General features: G+C 39.7%; 1 protein-coding gene across 1 annotated transcript; it reads left to right on the forward strand.

The window, feature by feature from the left end:
- Nucleotides 1-3,041: 3,041 nt before the first annotated feature.
- On the forward strand, nt 3,042-3,809 carry LOC142076507 (tripartite motif-containing protein 60-like; the record flags this gene model as incomplete). Its single annotated transcript, XM_075138789.1, has 1 exon — nt 3,042-3,809. A coding segment is annotated over one exon (531 nt), but the record flags the coding sequence as incomplete, so codon positions are not given.
- Between the last annotated feature and the right edge of the window lie 8,381 nt (nt 3,810-12,190).

Here is a 12,190-nt window from a genome sequence, read left to right on the forward strand (position 1 = left end):
TGTATTTGTGTTTAAAAAAAAAAGGAAAGGAAATGGTGTTTTAATATTTAAATATAATCTCTTTCAGAGATAGATCAACTCAATGATGAACTAGGTAAGAACGTATTTTGACTTCTTTGTTATGTTGGTTTTGAGTACCCTTTGGTTAGAAGAATCCTCTATATTTAAAAAAAATATAATATCATGAAAGAGGGCCCGTATTGAAAATGTCCTTCTATTCTAAAGTTAGGGGTTTCAATTAAACTAATGATATCTGTTATTATTATCTTCAATGTCACCTGGGTTTAGCCAGTGAATTTTAAGTATCTAGTCTAAGCTAATAATCTAGATGCCTTCTACAGGTTGGGTGTCTTCAGAGGATAATTTATCCCCCACCTATTTTGAAATTATATTCTGAATTTAATGCCAAGCCTCAGTTCCTTAAATGAAAACATTCTTTAACACTGAAATTCTCACTCACATTTTGTGTGTTTTTGTCTTGAAAAATGTAACATTCTCTGCTATTTCTGGGTTTGTTGCTTTGTTTTTCAGCTGAGGAGCATGCCAGCTTTCAGAAGGGTAAAATAACATTTTTTTTCTACTTTGTGATTAGTACCACATGCTATTCTTTTAATCATATCCTGAAAGGTGCTTTGCAGGCGACCGTTCTAATAAAATAGCGGTGTTTTATGCAATTTTGAATACTAGAGTTGGAAAATGCTCTCAGAACTTCACATTTGCAAAGACTAACTCCCCTACTCCAACGAAAAAGATAATTGAAAAGTTGTGTTATGTGTATGTATACACACAGTCTCTCTCTTTTTATCTATAGGTATATATCTATATATCTATAGATAGAGAGTACATAGAGATATTTATCTCTCTCTCTCTCTATAAAAAAATTTTTTTTTCCACTGCTAGAAAATGTTTAAGTGGAACATTTTATTTATTGCATCTCAGAACAAAATAATGACTAAAGCATCTGATCACAGCATTAAAAAGAATGTAATGTAAAAAATCCCAGTGCAATTCCTGTTGGACATTGAGAATAAAAGATTTCTCAAAAAGCAACTGTGGTAAGCTGTGTCTCCAGGTGAAGCTAAGAACCATAAAAATGAAAACGTTGGGTTTTATTTGTGTACAAGAGACAAATATAATCTCAAGCTTTGTGTTATTGAGAGAGGTTTTACTCTCCTTCTCTTATGATGCTTTATGAATTCTAAATATCCTTGGGAGCTATTTGTTCTGAATCACTCCCTGATTGTTTCCGATATTTTCCTTTATTTATATGTCATGTCTCGTGTTCAGGAATATTTGTGCAACGCATTATTTAATACCAGAGAAAACTTATATAATGCATGTCTATTATTCTACAAAGATAAACAGATTAATCCTATATATCTATTAATATATATATAAACAGATATATAAACAGATTAATCAACAGATTAATCCTATATATATAGATAACCTATGTATTCCAAAATGCATGGAGTGTACCATAATTCACCTGATTTAGTTGTCCTAACTTTTAATTTAATTTTGTTTCTTTGTAGAATTTCAGGATATATTGTCCAGAATTGGTAAGGATATTAAGTTAACTTTTGCCCTTAAAAATAATTTAAGTTATCTGTGATCAGAAATGCCATTTTGGAACTGAACTGTGCCCCCGTTTGAGGGCTATTGCGGCACTTCATTCTCTTCCACACTTAGACTTAGTTGTCCCTAAAAACCAGTGTTTATCTGACACAGTCTTGGACTCCAGAACATCTGTTTCCATAACAACAGAACATCATTTCAGTTCTTTAAGGGTTTAATTTTTGCTGTAGCTGAGTAGAAAACAGATTTTCCTTCCTATTAACAAACTGATATTTTTGAAAGAAAGAAGAAAAAAATATATACTTTCATATGCATTTTAACAGTTGGCCATGTGAAGCTCCTGTTTGTCATCGGACAGGGTCTGGAAGCATGGCCACAGGTCCTGTGTATACCCGCAAGTGATTCAGCTCACCTAACTAGTTATCTAAATTTTGGGCATTGAGGTTAAGGCAATATTCTTCGTTCCCTCATTGAGAGATGAAGGCATCCAAGAGTAGTTTCAGATAGGTGGTTGAAACAGCAGAGGAGAAACACTTTCTGATGTGCTGTTCTCTTTCTCCTGACTCTACAGAGAGGCCAGGTGACTAGCTTGGGCTTAGATAACCTCTAGCCCTCCAAAGTTAAGCTAGCATCGTTTCCCAAATCCTAGGCCAGGTCATACTTAAGTAATGTAGTATTGGAAATACTCTTATTAGCACAGATACTCTACAGAAGAGCCTTGCCATGCATAAGGATAATATAACTTTCTGTCCTTTTCAGAAAAAGTCCAGAATGAACTGGGTGAGTTGAAAGCTGAAAACCAATTTTATCAAATCTACACACCTCCAACCCCATGCTGTACTAAAACTAAGCATATTAACATTCTGCAGTGATTTTAATTAATCATTCATTTCTTTTCTTGCAGTGTTCTGGAGAGCTTATAGCAATGCAGGTAAGATAAATCTCGCCTGCCATTAATATCATGTTCTTTCATGCACATACCAGAGTCTGTGTGTTATGAAAAACTCACAGGCTGTCAGAATTTGAGGAGATTTTGCAGCCCATTGGTTGAAACAGGCACCCGGGTTTTCTTAGGCATCTCCCATCTACACAGTTCTCAGTATCAGAAGTTGGGGTGAATCGTTTCTGTACCAACTAGGACCTTTTTACATATTATGTGGCTTTGAGAGATTCAGCTTTGTGTTTTATTCCAAAAAATCCAGCTGACAGATGGGTCTGACCAGAGAGCCTGGATCCCCTCAGTCAGAGTAAAGATGAATTAATAAAACCACAGTGAAGCCAGAGAACAGACATGCCCTGTTGGATATTATTTTTGATATTGAGTTTTTGTCTGACAAAAACACACTGTATATTCCTGGGGTATTTAGTTTTTTTTTATTTATTTTTATTGTTTGTCTCCTTCATTCACTTTCTTTGAGATGACTGTTTATTCTCCTGAAAATCAGAAATAACTTGGTGCTTTGTATTTTTTTCTTTTTTTTTTCTTCCTTTCTCAAGTTAGTATCACTCTGGATGAGAACTGCAAACATCCCAGCCTCATCATTAGGGAGAAAAACAGGGTCAAGTCCTCCACCCAGGAAGAGATCCCACCCAAAGCTGTGGTGGTAGCTACTGAAGGGTTTTCAGAAAAGAAACATTACTGGGAAGTGGAGGTGGGGGACAAATCAGAGTGGGAGCTGGGTGTGGTGTGTGAGGAAATTAGAAATACACTGAGGAGCAACATGATGAATACTTTCCCAAAGGGGAATTTTCTCAGTCTGCGGTTTTCTCAGGGAGAATACAGCTTAACTGGTGGGAAGGGTGTAAGAGATTGCAAGCTCTGCAGCGTGGTAGGTGTTTTCCTGGATCAGGAACTTCACACACTTTCATTCTTCAATGTTGAAGAAAAGTGCCTTCTCAAGTCTCTCTCTTTTGCGTTTTCTGGGAATCTGTACCCATTCTTCAGTCCAGGCTCTGATGGCAAATGGTTGGGAGTACGTCCTGTATACACTTAAAACACATTACCCTCTCTGTGACATCCTTCCACAGGGCCAGGAGGAGACTAATAAATTAATAATGTAGTGAATCGCAGAGGATATGAAAGCAGAGAGGAAGGAAAAAAAAGTAAAATCAGCTTTTAAAACCATGGTAAAGAAAGAAATAGTCTCAGAAGTACTTCTTCGGGATTATCTCGTATTAAGAACTAATTTTGTAAAAACCCAGACATATTAAATGTTGCAATTTTATTTCATTTTACCTGACTAAAGAAACATGAATTTATTTTGGTATTTGTTGCATTTGTTGTTTCTTCATTTTTAACTAATGAACCCATCAGAACAGTTTACCAGGAAGAGTATGAATGCAAATTCCAATTTTATACAAAGTCAGAAAACTATTAATAACAATCAAATTGTGAACTATGAAGTGCAAGTCAAAAAACTATTAATAACAATCAAATTACAAACTACGAAATGCAAGTAGTCTTTTTGGAGGTCTGCTTATAAGAAATGTTAAGGGTGAAATCCACAGATCACATACCGGATGTGATAAAACTCAGGAACAATTGCCTACATATAAGCAGTTGGTTAAGTTAGTTTGACTTAAGGAATGGGAGTCAAGAGTTAGATTCAGCTGCCCAAATGTGGAAGCCTCATGCAATTTGAGCTCCCACAGGGCTATCAGAGCATGGGATTTATGGGATTCTCAGACCCTCCTGAAGCAGCAGCTGAAGATAAGGGAAGACGTGACATGGCATCTCAAGTGGCAATAGATGTCTATCTTCAGGCAAGTGAATGACATCCTATTCTCTACTGTCTGTAACTGGAGCGTAAAACTCATGCTTACATGTAGGCAGTGTGGTGGGTTGACCTTGGCTGGCCGCCAGGTGCCCACCAAGCCACTCTATCACTCTCCCTCCTCAAGTGGACAGGGGGAAAAAATATCACAAAAGGCTCGTGGGTTGAGGTAAGGACAGGATGATCACTCAGCAATTACTGTCATAGGCAAAACAGACTCGACTTGGGGAAATTAATTTAATTTATTGACAATCAAATGACAGTAGGATAATGAGAAATAAAGCTAAATCTTAGAAAACACCTCCCCCCACCTGCTTCAGTGTGGGCTCCTCTCCACGGCGCCACAGGTCCTGCCAGGAGCTTACTCTAGCACGGGCTCTCCACGAGGTCACAGCCTCCTTCAGGTGCATCCACCTGTTCCAGCGTGGAGCCCTCCATGGGCTGCAGGTGGATATCTGCCCCACCGTGGACCGCCATGGGCTGTGGGGGGACAGCCTGCTTCACCATGGTCTTCACCATGGGCTGCAGGGGAATCTCTGCTTCAGTGAGTGGAACATCTCCTTCCCCTCCTTCTTCACTGACCTTGGTGTCTGCAGGGTTGTTTCTCACTCTCTCTCCCAGCTGCTGTTGCACAGCACTTTAAAAAATCTTTCTTAAATGTTATCACAGAGGCGCTACCAACCTCGCTGATGGGCTCAGCTTTGGCCAGCAGTGGGTCTATTTAGGAGCTGGCTGGAACTGCCTCTGTTGGACATGGGGGGCAACTTCTGGCATGTTCTCATAGAAGCCACCCCTGTAGCCCCCCCCCCCCGCTACCAAACGCTTGCCACATAAACCCAATACAGGCTCCTAGAATTAAGTGACTTAATGTGCAAGCTGAATATCACCTGTAATTCAGGGTGAGCTGAAGCCACCATTAAAAATGAAGTTAGCTGAATCCCACCGCTTTAGCTGAGTTTAAAACTCTCATGAATAAAAATTGCTTAAATAACTGAAAGAACAATCAGGGCACTGGCTTAATGCCATGAAATGTGTCAATTACTCAAAGTGACCAATACCTTGAAAAATGAGCAACCGTGAAGAGATATATTAAAGCAAAGGGAGGGGACCAACCTGTGAATGTGTTATCTTCTAACCTGCCTTTGAGGAGTGTGGTGCTTTGCAGTACTAGGCTTATATTGTCTCCCTCTTGTACTCTATGCATTCAGAGTAAATACTGTATCCTTTCAAGTCATGGCATAATCCATAATGGCTCATTTACAATGGTAATACTCTGTCTGTTAACCCAGGTGACCCAAGGTGTTCTGCATTTCGTAGATAACTGCCACTGAGCAAGAAAAGTGTGTGTACATTACGAGGTGTGTGTGTTCATTAAGAGAGGATGAGGGGACAAGATTGTTGGGGATAAGGTAGATTGCAGATGCAAGGTAATGGTGCAAAGACACAATTTTGGAAATGGGGCCATAAAAGTACGGTGGTACATGCCAGGACACAAAGGTCTGGATTTAACACAGCCATGGGAAATGCTATAACAGAAGGAAGACAATGGCTGGGGACAGTAAGTCATGACTGCACAGAGGAGGTGCAGTGCTGCCAATCTGTGGGATACATTGCTTCTCTGAAGTCTCCTGAGACAGGACCCTGGGAATGTTTCCAGGGATATCTCCAGGGTGGCAGAATGGGCAATCATCCCTCTCCATCACTTTTCCATGAAGCAGATTAAAAGGATCATTTAATAACTGCTTGCTAGCCCTGTCATCCTCCTCATCCCTTTGGGGGCCACAGTTTCCTGAGATCAGTTCTCCACTGTGGCAGCAGCTGAAAAATCAGCTCTTTTCCCAATGTACTTTTGCTGTGGGTCGACATGTTTCCATGCTTGTTGCAGTCCAAAGGATGGGGGTTGGGAATGGGAGAGCACTTACAAATTCATTGGCTACAGACAGCTAGTTCAAACTTTAGATGAGTACTTTTTAGAGAGAAAGGAAGCTTGGTCTTTACCTTCACTCACAGACACCTGAAACCCTGGTCTGTGAGTAAAAGGTGGTCATTAACTTTCACTATGAACTTCTAACTCATTTGTGTATCCAGACTCTTGGTTGCAATCTGGTTTAACTTCTCTGAAACTTTCTCTGCCAGCAAAGGTGATGTTGGAGAAAAAGCTAAGAATTTCAATGATGATTAAAAGTCTTAAAAAAAAACCACCAACCTTTATTTTTCTGCGTTTGTTTTCTTCAGTCATGAAGCCCAATTTCCCAATTTTTTTTAATAAAAGTGAATTTCTGTGGACAAATCAGGGGTAGACTGCAATAGTCAATTAACTACATCCATAGCAAATTTTCTCTAAAAATCTTCCAGTTAAAAACTGATTCACAAACCTGCTCCTATGGGCAGAAAGTGCTATTAATTGAATGATCTTACTCTTTATATAAAGGAGATGGATCTGAGAGGTGGAGATGGAAAATCTCAAAAGAATTTATTGAGATTACTTCTTAGCAACCTAGCTCAAAGGGGAGAGACAGCAACTCACCCTGGAAGGCTGTTTAGAGGGAAATTCAGCTTTGGATTATGACCCTTCAGCAATTGTCTGTGAGGGCATCTCTATTTGAGTGAGGTGTTTACCCTGTCACTGGAGTCAGTATGGATATTATAAGAATCCACCACAAAAAAAATGAGACTGCAGGTGTCTAATGAACAGGACCTAATTGGAGAAGTGCTACCCTGTGAGCTGCTCTGAAGTTGTGACCACAAAGCAATTAGATTTAATGTTGTAGTTGAAAAGCAAGTCAGGTAAGTTCAGCACATAGATATTCCATTTGAAGGAGGGGAACTATGTAAAAGTGAGTCATATGTCTTGAAAAAACCAAGCAAATAAACCATTAAAGGTACAGGGCAGAAAGGAAGGAGCCCACAAGCTGCCCAGAGACTCTAAGAGATACATTGCTTTGGAAGCTCTTGTAAAGTGTGTGCCTCAACTCAGACAGAAAGAAACCTTGTCTAAAAAAAGTCCCTGATTCAGTAGGAAAATTAAGAGCATGTCACACAGAAAAGATCAGCATAACAGAAATGGAAAATCAGAATAAGTGGAAAGTCCGCAAGGTCAAATATATATTAAAAATTTGACATCCAAAAAACCAGTAATATCAAGATAATCTTGCAAAGGATGTTCAAGAATATAGTGAAAATTCCATCAGCTGGGAATGGACTGGGGCAAATAACATGTCAGTAAGTCACTAGAATTATATGGTATCACACACAAGTCCTGAAGGAAATTGCAGAATTGCCAGCCAAGCGTCTACTTAATGACCATGCACTGGAGCACTGGTGGGCTGTCTATATAATTTCTGTTTATAAATAAGGCTCTGGATAGGGTATTGGAAACTACGGAGCCGTCTGACTCTCACCTCAATGAAGTTATAGAGGCTGTTTTAAAAACAAGAACTCTTGGCACAGGGACAAACGCAATCTGTTGGAGAAGAGTTACTCATCTCCTGTAAAAGGAAATCATACCTCTCTGCACTGCCCGGAGTTTCCTGAAGCTGTTAATAAGCATGTAGATAAAAGGAATCCAGTGGGTAGAATGCACCTGGCTTTAAAAAAAACCCAACACACCCAGCCTTTGACAAGGTTCACACCACAGTCTGGCATAGATTGTCTCAGAACTGGGGAAAAGGTCCTTCTAGGGCCTGAAAACTTCCCACCCCTTTTGGCAGTGATCCTACACTTTTCTGAGTCTTCCTTTTGCTGCCAAGGTACCTTGTTCTTCACCAGTTTTAACTTCAGGTGAGTTCTGACCTTCCTAATTTCATCTGTGCAAGCCCAGACAATGCTGCTTTATTCTCCTGGTTTGCCTGACCATTCTCCACCTGCCATGCGCTTCTTCATTTTGTTCAAACTGAGTCAGGAGTTCCCTGTTCAGCCTGCTGGGATGAATCATGCTCTGGAGATGCCTGTTGTTCTCCATCAGCTCCAGAGGGAAACAAGACACTTAGCTCTTCCACACAACACTTCACAGTAAGAAAGTAATAAAGGCGGGGACCTGGGGAAACTGGGCTTGTAGGTTTAGCACGGAAAGAAGGGGATATAAAATTCATCCCCCTTATCAGTGTCCTTTGTCCTTTGTTTCAAAGAACCAAGAAAAATTCCTTCTGCTATTTGAAAATCATCAAAAACATGGGCATGAGTTGACGATGACACACTTTTAGGTAGACAGTAGCTCAACAGTCAAGACATACACCTTGGACAGGGGAGATGAAGTTCAGTTCTCCCTCCAACCAACAAATTCAAAGTCATATTTTTGTGCTTGCCTTTTATAACATGCCTTTCACACAAAGTGTGGTATTGTTTGCTCTGGTTGAAGCCACATGTTCATTCAGCAACTAATCCATGTACCGGGGAAGACCATCATATGAAAGGATGCAATTGTGTTACCTTGTAGCTTGAGATTTCAACTGGGATGAACAGAGCCCTGTGTCATGGTTGTGACAACAAAGGTATGGCTTTTATTGGAGTAATATCTGTTTACCCAAGTCCCTGGTTAATAAACGACTCTATGACTGTGCAAGGTATAAAAGCAAAATAAGCAAATTAGTAATAATGTCAATGTATTTCTCAGTACAAAAGTCCAGTTCTCCCAAACCCAAGGAAAGCTTGTGATGGCTGTTTTCCTTCCTGCTGTCCAGGTAAGAAACCATCTTCAAGCTAAGAAATGCAAATGATCATATTTTCAGCAAGATATGAACAGATCTCTGGTCTGCAAGTACGATAATTTTATATGATTCTGCCTTATCTGAAATAGAACAAGGGAGAAATTCCGTCCTTTGTTCTGCTATACCAATGTTGCCTTGAAACAGTTTTGAGTTTATAGCACACAGAAAGAGATGTTGTCTTCTCTCAAAAGGCCATGCCTTCAGTAGAAAAGTGAAAAAATGAGGTTTTCCGCTAGCTGAGAGCATGTTTTGTATTAATGGTTGTCTTTAAACATCCAAAAGTCATAGCTATGCACATTTGCTCCTTGGCAACACTAATGGCATTATGCCTATTTAACGTACTGCCCTGAGTTGAATTGCTCCTGTTTTATCAATAATATTGACCATTAAAAAAAAATGCTCACAGAAAGAATTCTTTCTTTTTAGAAAAAGGAAAATGCTCACTATAATGCAAGAGTAAGATGTGGAAATGCTTCCTCACTATGTTAAGGTATCAGTATCAATCTCCAGAAATGGCCAGATCCGTCTCATGCGTGCTACCAGCTCTTAATGTAACTTTCCTGTCTGAAGATTCTTAAGTTTAAGTGAGGCTTCAGAATCAGTATGGCTGGAAACTGCAGACCATGGAGGGAAATATGTACCCAATTGTGAGCTGCAGAGATGTTTTGTGTCCTTGAAAGCTGTTATAGCAACAGAGCTGGTGTAGAGAAGAACCTCTGGCAAGGTTTTGCAATGCCCATGGGGAGTTTTTGGTTTTGGAGAAGTTGTCTGCTCATCATCATCAGGGAATCAGAGCTGGGTTTGGACTTCCCAGAACTCTGGAAAGAAGGTAAAGCACAAGTTGTTTCCTGACACCAGTGCCCACCTGGGACCAGGGATGGAGGATTCATCTTCCCTATTTTAGACATGCACAACGATGGGGAGTAATTTTGCTTTTCTTTACAGTGAATGGCAAGAAAAAAAGTACTTACACAATAGCATGCATCGCATTTTCTGAAACAGGTCCAGTGAAATCCACCCGAGGTCTTCGCAGAACCTGTTTCCTGAAGGGTCATATCATGCAAAAGTGGTTCCGTTGCTTCTGATCCCAGTCAGTGCCTGAAAACCTTATTGCTATTCCTGAGCTACTAAAACTTTCCAGCCTGTGCTGGCTTGTAGCCATGAGGCCAACTTGTTTTCTCTGCATATGTGATGTGGTAAACACAAACCAGCAAGATGTAACAGCTTTGAGTGGGGAACACAGAGTTTTCTGATTCAAAAGACTCAGGTAATCTAAAATAATTGTTTGGGTTTTTTTTTCTTTTCTTTTTTTTTTCTTTTCTTTATTTTTCCCTCTTTTTTCCATCTGCCAATAATTTGGGGAATGTAAGTATTAGGAATATGTATTCCATTTTATTCTTACTGTTTCACTGCTATCTTGTAGTTTAAATGCCATGGATAGCTATTCAAATATTTGTGAGATAAAAGCTCTCAGTGATAGTAATTCCTGTTTCTTTTTTCACCATGATGTGAGTATTTATGCATATTTGAAAAATTAATTGCCTTATAGCCTCCTTTTCTCTAGCTCATGCATGCAGGGGTCTGCTACTCTTAAATGAACTCTCTACCATGGAAAAACAGACGCCTGTGGGACCTCAACAAACCCTAGGAATGGGTGTGATATACTCATGCCTGAAAGAGCTGAGCTTTTTGTTAAACATCCTGTTCCATGAAACTGTGTCCTGAGTTAATGCCATTGTACTTTGAACAAATCACTTCCCTTCCCCCATCCTTGTCTCCCTGGAAAATTATTTATAAGTCTCCCTGGTGGACATTAGATAAAAGCAAACGTATGTAAAGATTTTCAAAAGTGCAACACTTTAGGGGAAAAGATATGCAACACCAGGATTGATTTGCAAGTAATTTAACTCACTGAATGGGTTCATATCCCGAGGCATTTAGGTGGTTTAAGTAGCATTAATGCTAATTGACTGGAAGTTAGCTCTGCTACACATAGTGAGTAGTCCTGTAAAGGCATAGCTTGTTTCTGGTCTCTGGTGGTGTAACATTTCAGATAACACTTTTTCAAAGTTACCTTTGTGTTCTTCCTAATAAGCTAAGCTAATGTCTAAACTTCCTGCTTTCACCTTCAGCTTTTCATTTAGGAAAGTCCTTTGAGGTCTTTGCCTGGCTGTTGTGCAGTTGTCTGCAGAGTCTAAATGTCTGCCTGAGCAGTCTGAACTCTGAACTCCTGAACAATGGCTTTCCTCTTCATGTGGCACACAATGATACCTATCCTGATTGTTCTGCAAATACTTCAGAAGATTAGTGGTAAGCAGAATTTATGCCATACAATTATAAAAAACAAGTAATCAGCAAATATTTTTGTTTTTTGATGTGCATATAGATGCATATAAATATACACAGCAAAAATTGTAGACTTCCAAATTCTGGAAAATATAGCTTAGTGTATGGAAGTTACCTGCCTCATTAAGCTCAGAAGTAAGTTTACTGATGAAGTCTATATGGAAGACTTCTACTACATTCCATATTCTATATTCCTTACCATAGGGTGAGATGTGTCACTTGAAGTACTTGCATTGATTAGGTGGACTTGATGAAGACACCTACCTAGACACTATTTCTGTTTGAGAAAGCCTAGAAAATTTCATGCATCATCAGAGGACAGGCATAGACAACCCAGGCCCTGAGGAAGACCTTTGGGAGTCCTCTGAAAAGAAGTATGCCCTAGACTAGCTCACATTGTAATGGGTAAAACTAAATTTAGTCAAGTAAGCGTCTAAGGTATCTAAGCTCCCTGACTCCCTTTGGTATGCTCCCCTTACAGCAAAAAGAGAAGGGATTTAGTTCCTAATGTTGTTATCTAGAGCCACCCCAAAAGTCTCAGGAGATCATAACTGGCCTCCAGCTGCCTTTTCATAAAGGCAAGAGTATTCCATATGTTCTGTTGCTGGCCCCCTATGGATATCTCACATTCCCTTGGGCATCTTGAATGGCAGGAGGTTTCTGTGGTACAGCTACTGAATTGTACTCTAGATCTCCAGTGTTTATAATTTCAACTTAACCTAACCGATTAGTTCAGATGGAGACACTTGCATGCAAGCACCTACTGGTAGAGATCTTAATCTTTGA

This window comes from Calonectris borealis, unplaced genomic scaffold, assembly GCF_964195595.1.
Source record: "Calonectris borealis unplaced genomic scaffold, bCalBor7.hap1.2 HAP1_SCAFFOLD_59, whole genome shotgun sequence".
NCBI classification, from domain to species: domain Eukaryota; kingdom Metazoa; phylum Chordata; class Aves; order Procellariiformes; family Procellariidae; genus Calonectris; species Calonectris borealis.